General features: G+C 39.7%; 1 protein-coding gene across 6 annotated transcripts in view; it reads left to right on the top strand.

Moving 5' to 3' along the window:
• Positions 1–13075, top strand: part of THSD7B (thrombospondin type 1 domain containing 7B) — a 370445-nt gene that overhangs the window by 331139 nt on the left and 26231 nt on the right. For all 6 annotated transcript variants that reach the window (XM_042808460.1, XM_042808457.1, XM_042808459.1 and 3 more), the window contains 3 exons: positions 1210–1343; positions 2075–2228; positions 12757–12898. In XM_042808460.1, the coding sequence (XP_042664394.1) occupies positions 1210–1343; positions 2075–2228; positions 12757–12898 (430 nt within the window). The remainder of the gene's footprint in view (positions 1–1209; positions 1344–2074; positions 2229–12756; positions 12899–13075) is intronic.

Below are 13075 nucleotides of genomic sequence, written 5' to 3'. Positions count from 1 at the left end.
TTCCTGAGGGGTTTTCTTTAGCAAGTCATCTTCTTTTCATTTGATATGAAGGCAATTTTCTGGTGGGGCACCGTTTTTGTTTTCAGACTGGTATCTTGATCTCCTCATCCCTGCACCTCCAAATTGTTGCAAATAAGGATTCTTTGTTGCTGTGGCCACAGCATACATAGTTATTATCTACTGTTTTAAAATGAAGGTAAAAATTATTAAATGTGTGGCTTAATTTTTGGGGGGGGGAGAGGTGGGGGAGTGAGGTTGGGGAGTGGTTGGGAGGAAAGCTATTGATTTACACTTATTTAAATGGTGAGAACTGAACGCCTCCACAGCAGCAAGGCCAAGGAGATCTTGGTGTGTGAAAGAAGAAATTTTAGATGCACTATATTTTTCCAAGGCAGCGCATCGTGCTTCATACAAAGCATGAGAGAACACTGTATCTTCAAATCAGCTTCTGCAGACAAACTAGATTCAAAATAAATAATTTTTATTCATTACTGTAATGGAACTGTTGATGCATTCATTTATTTAAACCCAAAAATCTGCTAAAGTACTATATCTCAGTGTGCTGCTTGTAACAACCTGAATATCCGGCACCTTTTAAAAATGTTTATCAAGCTTTTGGCTGTAATTTTCTCTCTGCATAGATATCATAGTTCAGGTGAATACACAGTCGTGTTTGATTAGGAGATGTGTTAGAGATAAGTTACTTGCAGGGAAAAAAACATTTACAGTTTTTGTGTATGAAAATGAAATTTGTAGGAGGCATGAAATTTCATTCTTTTATGGTAAATGACTTACAAGGATATGTTAGAAGCAAAGGTAAATGAGTGCTGATTTTAAGTTTGTACCTTTGGAAACAGAAAAGAATGCAGTACATACAGTCCTGGTGAATGATGTGTGATAGATTGTAGCGAGACCAGTCAGAGCAAATGAAATTCTAATGGAGTTCCTCTTCTGGCTGCAGGAAATAGCTGTTATTTATCCTGTTTCCTAAGATGCTGCATGCATACAACTGTTTATTATATACTTAAAAATCCCTTGGCAAGTCAATAATGAATAAATAAACTTAAAGCTATTACAACACCCTTAGCATAAGTAGCGTAAGCCAGGATATTTTTCAGTGTACTTTTCCCTGCGTTTGGCTGAGGCATTTCTGCAGAGATGCTAACCTGGATAGTTCAAATGAACAGTTTTGATTCTTTCTCCTGGCAGGTGTACGAGGCGGTCCCATGCTACAGCGAGTGCAATCAGTATTCTTGGGTAGTAGAACCGTGGTCTCCGTGCAAAATCAACAGTGAACAAAATTCCCTCCACTGTGGAGAAGGAATACAAACGAGGAAAGTCAGGTGCGTGAAATCAAAAGCACAGGTACTCTAGATTAAAAAGAGCTGATACATACTTGCATAAAGCTGCGATATCTGGCCATCTGACAGTGAGTATGTTGCTGAGTCCGGAGTATTTCAAATGAAAAGAAACACGCATTTATGTGCAATGGTTTACAGGAAAAGCATCTTAGAGATGCAGCCTTGTGCTATGATCAAGACGTCTTTCAGGAAGAAGGCATGATGTTTAAATGGAATTTTTCAACCTAAATGCCATATATACATAAAGCCCTCTGAGGTGCAGAGCCTCCATATTCTGATTTGCTAACATTTTCCCCAAGTAATAGCACTGCACACACCGGGGTGGCGTTCATTATTAGTAAATATTCGTTCCCCAGGCATGGAGAAATGCTGAGTTATTTTCAAACGTTCCAGTGTTACTAACAGGAACAGAAAGGTTTTGTTCTTGCTGGTTGTCATTTTATATTTGCTCATCTGTCATCTGATCAAAGTTAATATCCCTCTGTGTGAAGTTTTAAATGTTTATTTAAAGTAGTTATTGAAATCTGTGTGTAACAAAAGCATGTTGTGCATGTAGCTGGTTTTGATTTACATTAACATGATTAATTCTACTTTTTGACAAGCTGTGCTGCATATAGCTACAGTGTCCTGTATGGGGTCAAGCAGACCTGTTGATATCCATCACGTCTGTAGTACGCTGATGATCCTCTGATGAAAATGTGTTTTCTGTGTAGGTGTGTGAGTACTGCTGAGGACCACGGAGGGGAGACTGTGCCCAACGCACTGTGTAATCAGGCTGAAATCCCAGATATGATGCAGAAGTGTAGCTTGTACTGTCCCAGTGAGTGTGCAGTGTCTGACTGGGGGCAGTGGAGCAAGTGTCCACAGGTAGGCTCTGCCGCTTGTGTCGCTGTGGCAACGTTCCTCACACGTTGGTCTTCTCCATCCTTCAGCCATTTCATGAGACAGTTATTTTCTAACAGAGTAAATTATTTTCTGAGGGAAGTCAGGCTTAATGGATCCTGCCAGCATGGTTGAATCTGGAGATACTTATATTTCTACAGAGACTGAGCTATAGAAAGTTAGTTAGTAAAATACATAGTTATTACTGTGACAGTTGATTCAACACATCCTTCCGCTTGATCTACAGGAGAGGGCCCACACAAGTAGAGTAGATAAAGGGACCAGTATTCTAGCTGCAGTAAGGGCTGTCTGTGTTAGGCATTATTTGCAAGGGAGAGCTCTGTGAGTGATGCATGACTGCCATAACGTCATGCTGGTAAACTGTGGTGGTGACACTCCTCTGGACAGGTCTTAGGCCTGAGGGAATGACAGCTCTCCCTTCCCAGCTGACGCTATTTCTGTCCAGTGTCTCCTCCTCCTCAAAACCTTGTGGGAAGATTTGAGGCAACGGCAACAGAAGGGCATGGCAGCAAGATGACTGAACAATTTGTCATGTCACAAAATACTCAAAACTTTGTGAATTATGCAGGGATTCAAGGCACTGCCAAGTGCTCTGCGTTTTCCTAAGTGTGCAAGATGGAAAGAAGCTGCAAATTCTGTCTTGTGAAAACTCTCTGGCCTCAAAGCATATCATTTCAAACCTATTGTTTCTCTCTGATCGGTGTTGAAATAGGTGCCAGGTTTAATCTCAGGGTTTTTTTTTTAATAGACTTGCTTGATCTATTTAAGTGACAAACATATATACCTTGCCCCTGTGTTAACAGGGCCATTATCAAAAGTCTGAGTGGTTATTGGACAGGTATTTATACTACTGCTGACACAGGTAATTTCCTTCCATAATATTTTGTGTAGCGTATCAATATACTCGGTAAGAACATGTCAAATAAAATCTTGTGTTTCATTTCCTGCATTCACCTCCTCCTGAGCAACATAGTTTTGATGAAGTATAGCACTCCTGCAACTGATACAGAGGCTTGGTTGGGGCTGTTTCTTTGCCATCGACCTTTTTTTCAGAGGTATATTTTCTTCATTTTAGCATGCAGTAAACTAATGCAGAGATCTTCAATGCCATCCGGTGTTTTTCAGGTGCCTTGGTGGCAGACAGTTGGTTACAAAGGAATCCTTGAAGCTTTAAGCACCCTAGTGTCCTTAAGACACCCTGAGCTTTTGACTTAAGGTTCCTTTTTGGCAGTAGTGAAGCCTCTGTAGCCCACAAAGCAGGAAAGGGATACCCAGAGCTTGTGGGCTGTACTCCATCAGGCAGCACATCTCTTGGCAGTCGCAGGGCTGAGTGCCACAGTCCCTGTGTCTACTTGTACATCCTTTTGCCACGGTAGATGTTAATTCATAAATGTGAGGGCATCTGTATGCCAACACAATTAACTGAACAATATGTTTTCACAAGCTGTTCTGCAAGGCTTTGTTGTGAAACTGAGATGACTGTGTGCTGATGGAGCATGTGTTTAAATAGTTCTGCCCAGATACAAGGCAATAAACAGCTTGAAGTTTTATGGACAGATAAAACCCTCCCTTTGACGAGTTTACAGCAGTGCTGTCTCCCTTTTATAGCTACTCTGGCTATTTGTGTTTGATTTTGAGAGAGGACCACACAGCACGGTCCCTCCCAGGAATGCACGTGCTTAACATCTCTGGGGCAAGCGGGGCTTGCTGTAAGTGCAGAACGGCTGTACCACGATGGTGGTGTATCTTCAGTATGTGTAGGGGTACTGGTGTGATGGAGCAGGGATTGAGGGGAACATGGTGGCCAGGAGTGAGGCAATGCCAGCACCAGGATAATTAATGCAACCCTCCATCTCCTGAGTCACCACTGGAAAAGGTAGTCACTGAGAATGCCCGCAAACTGATGGGCAAGGTCAGTGGAGTTGCAAAGGTGATGGAGCCTGTGGGGGATCCTGTTTCATCTATAAGGGAAGAGCTACATGCGGTTGGTTGAATAGCTCCACTGGTTGCAAGTGAGAGCTTGAGTCTGGACCTTGCATGGACACCCAACATATAGACACCCAAATACAGAAGTCGGCATCTGAAGCTAAATCTCATGTTAACTCTTTTGGTCAGACCTGCTGTGCTTCCAGCCTTGTGTCAAACATCTTCCCATGGAGCCCAAAAAACATATCAGTAAGTTTGTGTGCATAGAACCTCTTTCTCATTAGGGCTGCCTATTTAATTGTGTTTGAGGGAATTTTGCTCAGTGATATACGTATGCATGGTTTCTGACTCATGCCAAACTGGAAATAAATGCCTGTCTTCTGAGGATGCATGAAATCCTTTTTGAATATTTACCAAAAATATGTTTTCTAAGTATGGCTCCTTTCTTTTCCCCAAGTAATCTGAAAAAATTGAAGGATCACATCATATTGCAATGAAAAAGCAAAACCATACAACCTGGTTGCTCTTTTTCAAGCACATTTACATTTCATATCAAAATAATTGGCACTCTTTTAGTCATAGCACTCTTGTGAGGCAGTTGCCAAAGAGTATTCTGGGAAATCTTCCTGTATCTCTGGTCATGTTTGGCTTGCTGGGAATAAAGAGGATTTATGAAATTTGACAAATTCTAGTTAGTAAGAAATGAACAATCACAATTTCAGCCTCATCTTTGCCCCAGTAGCTCTTTGATTTGAGATATTTACCTAAGATTTTGTTCAGGTGAGAATTCTTCTCCAGTTGCTTTGGTGTTCTACTCATCTTTTATAACGTTGCTAATAAATTCATCCTGATGGCAGAATAACTAACTCTTATCAGCTGAATATAAAAAGGCCTTTTAGATTATCTGGTGTACCTTCTGTCAATATGTCATTGTACTCTGAATACTTTCTAGGGTATTACTTGGTTTTATCTTGTAGCAATACTCTTCCCATGTGAATCTTCCACTTTCAGGAAGGTAAATGATCTTGAATCATGTTGAAATCAATGGGTCATAAAGGTGATGACTTCTTTGTCAGTAGGAAATGTTTTCTTCAATACTTCTTTCTGTTAAAACATTGTATTTGCTCTACCTTTTTTTGGCTTCATTTTCCTTTTGCTTTTAAATATTTGTGTTTCTAGGGTGGTCTTTTGCAATTTCAGATGCTCCCACAATTCTTCTATGTGTATTTTCCAACTGAACCGCAATTTTTGCATCTTGATTATAGTGCTATTTAATACTGCTACACAAAGCTAAATTTTAATATTTCCTCTAATGGCACTTTGCTGTCACCCAGAAGTGCAGCTGTCTGAAATGTAATACTTTGAGGTTACTTTTGAGGTTTGTCTCTTTACTGGATTCAAGAAACTCGTAATTACTGATTTAAAGCTTCCCTATTTTTCTCACATTCTCTATTGTGAGAAGTAAATTCAGAATGGTTTTCCCTCTGATTGAAGACTGGTTTTTGGCTCATAAAGTTTCCTTCTTTGTCACTCAGTAACATCCATGTAACTTAAATATCAAGGCTTTAAAGCCATTTAAAATAACAGTTTGAAGATTGCTAGTTAGAAAAAATAATCATAAGCAAATTAGATTGACTTACATTTTGCTTCACAGATTTAGTATTCGTTCCAGCTACAATAGCATGTTCAGTCAGACATCATCACTTGATTGCTCAAAGACCCAGCTAAACAATCTGGAAACCAAAATGCTCCCATCTCTGTTACATATTCAGTGATCGAATAACATGCACTTTCTGCAGCATCTCGACTTTGTATTCATCTGACTTGGAAATGTAATTAATTGACTTCAGTTGAATTCATCAAAGCATTCTTAAAAAGAGTTAAGATGCGAGTTGTGTTACAAGTCCCTGAAATAATTACCTCAAATTTATTTTGTTAGCTCTCCGTCATGTGGATAGCTGTCACAGCCTCTGTAGCCCATCAGAGTGGCCTCCTTGTTTGCCTCAGCTGTTGGCATTTCTAGCAGCTAATTCCAAGAGGTCTGAAATTAGTTAATTATAGGAGGTTACATGTCTCGTGAGTGAGAACAGCTGTCTCTGTTTCAGTGAGTATTTTCCTCATGGATCAACAACAACGTACAGTGCTCAGGACTTATGACAATTGAGTAGTTATTCGCTTGAATCTGCAGGGAGGGAGAGTGTGTGTGTATGAGTGTGTAATATTGCAACAACAGATCGTATTAAAAGTGGCACCAGACAATAGACCTAACTCTCAGGTTTTGCAAGGACCATTGTAGATTTGAGGTGGAGTCATGGTGGTTTGGAAATGCCGACTGGAAGAGAAATTGTGGACACTTGTAGACACTAGGGCTCACTGCACGTGTTGCCAAAGTCTTCATCACAACTAGTGCCTTTATATGTAGGTTTGGCAGAGGACCTGTGGTATGGAGGATGGATTGAAGAATGAGGCTTGCACAGAGTTGTATTTCTAGCCGGAGAGGAAATTTATTCAGGTCAAGCATGAGATTTATGCTGGTCCAAGGGTTTTTGGAAGAACATGCACTGCTCCTTATGCATAGTTGTGACTTGAATTTTCCTTATAGCTTTATCAAGAAGTTGATAACTGCTGTATTTTTTAGATTTGTTGTTTTATTTTAATTCATCTTAATTAACAGTAATTTTTAAAAAAGTAATGTTTTTATGTGGAGGCAGATAAGATTTCAGAACCTTTGAGATGCATCTCAGAAAGAAAATTTATGCAAATCCATTTTCATTTCAAAAGACTGCTCATGTTATTGTAAATGGCTTGTTAAATTGTTACAAAACATCCACATCGGCATGAACAATATAATGGTTCACTGCACTGTTAAAAATAGTCAAATCCTGTTGCTGCCAATGCATTTACCTTAGTTTGAGGTTGTATGTTTCCGTATGAATAGCCAGTTAAATATAATGTGGCCAGCTATTTATAGTGCAGTATGCATTATACAAGCTGTTTGATAAATTAAACAGCTTAAAGGTCTCTCTAATGGGTTGCAACCTTTGTGCTGTACAATTATGATGCATATGAAAGCCTAGATCAATGGACAGCTTTTAAAATCCATCACAAAGAAGATCTAATAGTCTATATTAATGTGTGATATGTTAACAGCTCTTACTCTGGAACTTAGCATTCATAACCTCCCAGTTTTATTTTATTTATTATTCTTCTCTTCCAGAACAAACTTTATGTGCTTTGTCTGTTCTGTTATTGTCTGGAGCGAAGGCTGGATATATCTTTTGTGTATGTTTGTGTCCCTCACTTTTTATGTTAGATTAAAATTGTGGCAAGTGGTCATGATAGAAAAATGTGATTGGCTAAAAGGAATATTAAAAAATGGGACAGTTAATAGTGCCAAGAATTCCTCCACAGAATCAAGATGATGGCTTTTATAATTACTAGATGGTCCTTTGGGAAAAACTGATTCATTCCTACTTTAACATTTTATTTACCTCTCATGGCTTTAGAATATTTTGTTTCTGTAGTGGTTTATATAATCTGGCCTATAGATCCCTAGCTCTAGCTCAACTTTTTCATACATGATAGAAAAGGATAATGGAAATGGTGAAATTTATACAATAAAGTAGTTTGGGACAGTATAGTTATACACATAAAGAAACTTTCAGTGTCTGTGTATGGTGTCCTCCTGCTGTGAGCTATCAATATGTGACCTGAGATAGGTCACCGTTATTACTTCCATCCAGGAATTAATTCCATTCCTATCACCGATTCCAAAGGAAACACATGCCTGAATTACACACCGTGTTGCTTACAGACATCAAGAGAGAATCTGGACTAAATCCGACAAACAACATAGTCTGTAAAACTTAACTGCCAAACTGAGTTGGCACCTAACCTTGAAGGCACATAGAGTTCTCCAGGCCTCTGACCTTCTACCTCTGTGAATCACAGCTACCTCCGTTTCTTAGGAGTTGTTTCCTCTCATATTTGTGGCCAGTCGGCACCCATATTCATCGTTTTTCTTTGATCCATAAATCTTTAATCTACTTCTAGTCTGGGTGGTGTCGGAAGTGGGTTTCAGTTGTCCAGAATAGAGGCAGAAATTGGACAAAAGTTTTGCACTTGCTAAGCAGTCACTAAACTCTGGTGGTCCCCAAGCTGCAGAAAGAATTATTTGTCCTTCCTGGTAGCGCTCTGGCAGTGCTTCAATTTCCTGAAACGATCAGGTGAAGGTGCCAGATCTCCAGAGTTGCTCTTACTGCAGTTCACTGGAGATGTCCTTGGAGCCAAGACCCAAGAAAGAGGCTGAATTTCACCCCACCTTCTTTTTCTCATTCCTCTACATGAGGTCTGTGCAAGAGTTGCTCAACCTGGACCCCAGCATGGACCAGCGAGCTCTGTGCGTGTGGGGAACTTCAACACCTGCACAGGGTTCTGCACTGTGCTCAGTTCAACTATCACCTGGCCTTGGCACTGCCTAAATGTTTCTTAATAAATCATTGCAATCTATCACCTTGGCTTTCAATTTCTGCGTAAGGAGATTTGTTGTTACGCCCAGTTCTACCCCATTGTTGCATACCAAATTCTCCAACTATGGAAACTAGTTGCAGGATTTATATCCACAAGCATAAAAAGAAGTAGCATGACCATAAAGAGATGATCTCAAAAATAAAAGTAAAGTTTAACTCCCACTATGTAAAGTTTCCACTGTATGTACCTTCCTTTCTCTTAACAGTGTTGTTGGGTGCCCCTTTGTCTCTTTCCTTGTACTTCCACTGTAGAGCAAGTGTTGGGTAATGCTGAGCACAAACCACTTGTGATTACCTTACAGGAGGTAATAGCTGACTTAATGTAAAAATAATTTTAAAAAAGCTTAATCTATGATCAGTGGAAGTAGTAGTTATTAATAGAACCGTAGGAAGTAAAATAATGTCTTTGAAAGTATAGCATCCAGTCAGTGGGAAGAGAGGGGTTTTAAGTGAAGCTACTCAGTAAAGGATTGCTGAATCACAGTGAGTTTTATTTATTTAAAACCCCCCAAACTGTAGATTCATGTATGCTTGTGATAAGAAACTTGGATTCCTTGTGGGATAGAGCAGATCCAGTGTTGATCCATGTAACTGAATGGCACCTTCACTATTTCATATGGAAGAGTATTTGAACAGTCAAGTTGTTTTTGTCATTTTCTTCATGTGTGAGAATATTCAGAATCAACCCCTTCCATAACATTGCCCAAATCTTAATTTTGTGATAATTTTTTACTTTAATTACTCAAGTAATGTTTATTTGTTTTGCCGCTTTTTCTATAATATTACTGACTGACGTTTCCATCCTAACTCCTAAAAATGTAATTTACCATTGACAGTGATTGCTATTTCTCTCAGCACTTTTTAAGATCCCAATTCTGGACATACCATTAGTATTGATGGTAGTGGTGACAATGGTGACACAATATCTTCCTCCTGCTATGCAGCTTACACACTTCTCTTTGCTATTGCTTGTTAATACTGTCAGCATCTCCCCACTGGAAACAATCTCTCTTCTTTAACTTTCACTGTTCACATCCCCTAATGACTTTGAGTCTGCCAAGCCATTTCTCAACATTTGCCACACCGTAAATATTTAATTTTTCCAGCCTGGGATTTTGGAGGGGTCCTGCAAGAGTTGTGCGCCCAAGCCTATTGAGATTCCAGGGTAGCTGGATACTCAGCTCCCTCTTGCTCCTTTGAAAATCCCAGCTTTCATCTTTTTCTTTGCAACTCATTCCCTCCTGCCGCTTATTCAGTTCCATATATATTTGGCTCAATTTTTTACATAGTTAACTTGAAAGAGTAAGGCCAGAAAATCAATTATAAAACTAAATTGACTTCTCAATTGACGTAAAGAGAAATTCAACAAATAATATTACAGGATATTAGTTACAGTTTGCCGACTTTGAATTTTTGCCTGTTTCCCATGTACTCAGCTTGATTAAATGAACACTTTTCCTACAGAGATTCTTTATTATTCAAAACTGGTGAAAGTGGGGAGCTTATCACATGAGCTCTGGCTTCAGAACAACATGGCTCATCAGTGCAGTCAGAACGCCAGCTTCAGAGCTGCAGTAAACCAGTCATTTATTTGGATCCTGGCAAGCACAAGATAGACTTTGACCTGTTTGAGTCACGGCTGTTAAACTGGTTTGCTACCCACCAGGAGAACATCTGAGAGGGAAAGTGGTCCTGCTAGCCAGGAACTCTGGGTGGCTGTATGGCTGCACGTACAGCGCTGAGCTGCGTCAATGCCCTGTAATCGAGCACAATGGGGGTGCATGCTAGATGAGGGGAAAAAATACAATTTTATTAGAAGAAATTACTTATCTACAAATGATGCATATTTTCTGTCCGCAGGTTCTTATTTTGAAAGGAGCAAAAGCAAGTATTTTCGAGAGGGCACAGACTTAACTTATTTCACAGCATTCATTGATTTTTTTCCCTTTGGTAACATAACACAGAGAAACATTAGTTACGAGTAGCTACTGAGATACCTTCTTTGATTTTCTTAATTTGTTTTGCTTTATTGGCAAATCATTTAAGTTATTAGTGTTAGTTGTGGGGATGAGCAATCAGATTAGCTGTGGAAAAGGCAGTAAACTATTGGTAAACACTTAGCATGGGTTTAATTTTCAGATAATTAAGGACAATTGTGTATTTTACATGACCACGGATATTCAAATAAGGTTACCATTTAAAATGATTTGACAAGGTGAATGTCGACAATAAGAACATAATAGAATTTCCTTCACATAGTGTAAGCGTAAGGAAAATAGGCCCTGACAATGTATTTTAAGACTGGACCAGACTTTTTTTCTTATTTGTCCTGATATTTATTCTGTTTTGTTATGGTATCACCTGTGCAACTAATCCAGTTTACAGCAGTCTGAGATTTAGATTTATGCTGCAATGCCATTAGATTTCTCTTTAATATTCACAATACAGGAATTATCCATACTTTCACCTGTGCGGGGTTCAGTGTTTTCAGGCAGTTCATTGCATGATAATAAGCCTGAGGTTTTAAAATGCTAGTCATTTTTTGTAGTTAAAATACTCTATAGAAAAAACATGTTTTAAATTCCCAAACATTTATGAAAACTTACTTCTACGTACACTGATTTTTTGGCTTTCTTTGCAGTTCCTGAGCAATCTTTAGTCCTAATGAGAGACTGTTAAGAATTAAATAGGTCATCTTGTTCAGTAAATGGCCGTGAATACCTTTAATAAGGATTTATTTCCATTAGGTTTGCTGCAACCATTTCCATGCACCCATTCCTGCGGTACTGGATTGTGGGAAAATTCTACTGAGTTTCAGCAGGTCAGAGTCCCTTCCCCTGGGGCTGCTTTTCTGTCCCAGTCTTGCAGCTGAAATGGCTATTACATATTCCTGTAATCACCTGCGCTTCAGAATAAGCTTATTTAGACGTTTTTGTGATTTCACGTAATGAGACAAAGCAGCAATCCTTAGTACTCTTCACCTTAGCTTTGCCTGGTGTCACAGGCGTTTAATCTTTGGTGCCACGACTCTTTCCTCCTGAAATAGTTCCCCTTGGCATGAGACGTGGATGCGACAGCCAGTGTTGGGGCAGCAGCACCGCGTTCCCCATGGCCCAGCCAGTGCCGATGCGATAGCCCCGATTTAAGTAAACCAAGGGAAAAACTTAAGAAAGGCGTAGGCAGAGCCAGCTGGCACCTCCGTGTGACACCCAAAGAGCAGAGCTCTCTTGCACTGCAGAGGAGGGGTAAGCAGGAGGCAGCAGGAGGCTGCAGGAGGAGATTTGTGGGGATGGGGAGGTGCTTTCCTCTACCTAAAGGGGATGTTTCTTGCAAGGCTGAAAGCATTCAGTCACTGTTGCTAAGTCTGCAGCAAAATGGAAAGGAAAATAGCCCCATGCCACAGTGCTAAGAGAGTGAGGATGGGTAGCAGCTAAAAACAAACAGTTTTTGTGCCTGTGATGCATAAACACAAATGAAGGCTGGCCTCAGTTGGTTCGTAATCATGTGAAAATGTAAACAAGCAAATCCTGGTTTATAGGCAGCTGGACATCAGTATTTGTATCGCATACTTTGGAGGGTCACCCCATCTTGTTATCATCATCATAAGTGATATGCAATTATGAATGTCCTTCCTAGAAATGAAAACTTTGCTGTAACATCAGTTATTACTTAAAAACACATTAACTGTGCCAGAAATCCTGTCCCATTACTCAGTACAATGGCATTTTACTGCAAGTCTTGGAAAGAGGTGGTAAGTAGAGCACAGGAAAATGGCACAGTCTTTATCCTTTTGGAAATAAATAGTGTAGGAGTGCCTAAAATAGCTGAATCAGGGTGAACGAAAGATGACTTTTAGTAATATTGGATTCTTACCTTTGAACCACATTTCCTTCCTATGCTTTTAATTGTCTTTAGAACAGAAGCATGATTGTATCGTAGCTCGGTATGGCCGTGGATGTGCATGTAACAACCCCAGGCGGTTGGTGTCTGTATGATTTACTCAGGTCTCTTGTACTGTCCATCACTTTTGAATATAGGTGTGCGATCCGAATATTATGCAAACCCGAACTCGACAAGTGCTGAGGTCTGCTGTCAGTACAAAGCCCTGCCCTGAAGATTCACAGATGAAGCCATGTATTCTTAACCAAAATTGCTTCCAATATCAGTACAATCTAACAGGTAGGTATAACTTTCTAATATGCTCTTAACAGGCAGTGACACAAGTTACGACATATATGAAATTGATGTGCTGCTTTTCCAAATATCTTTGCATAAAAGATTCAGCTCCTTACTGGCTTTCTCCAGTTGTGTTTTAGTTATGTTTGCTTGTAGTGTTGGTTAAAGCCTTGACATTAA

Source organism: Tyto alba, unplaced genomic scaffold (assembly GCF_018691265.1).
Source record: "Tyto alba isolate M040663 unplaced genomic scaffold, T.alba_DEE_v4.0 Super-Scaffold_7, whole genome shotgun sequence".
Classification (NCBI taxonomy): domain Eukaryota; kingdom Metazoa; phylum Chordata; class Aves; order Strigiformes; family Tytonidae; genus Tyto; species Tyto alba.
The sequence above is the reverse complement of the archived record's forward strand: the minus strand, read 5'-3'. Positions and strand labels throughout refer to the sequence as shown.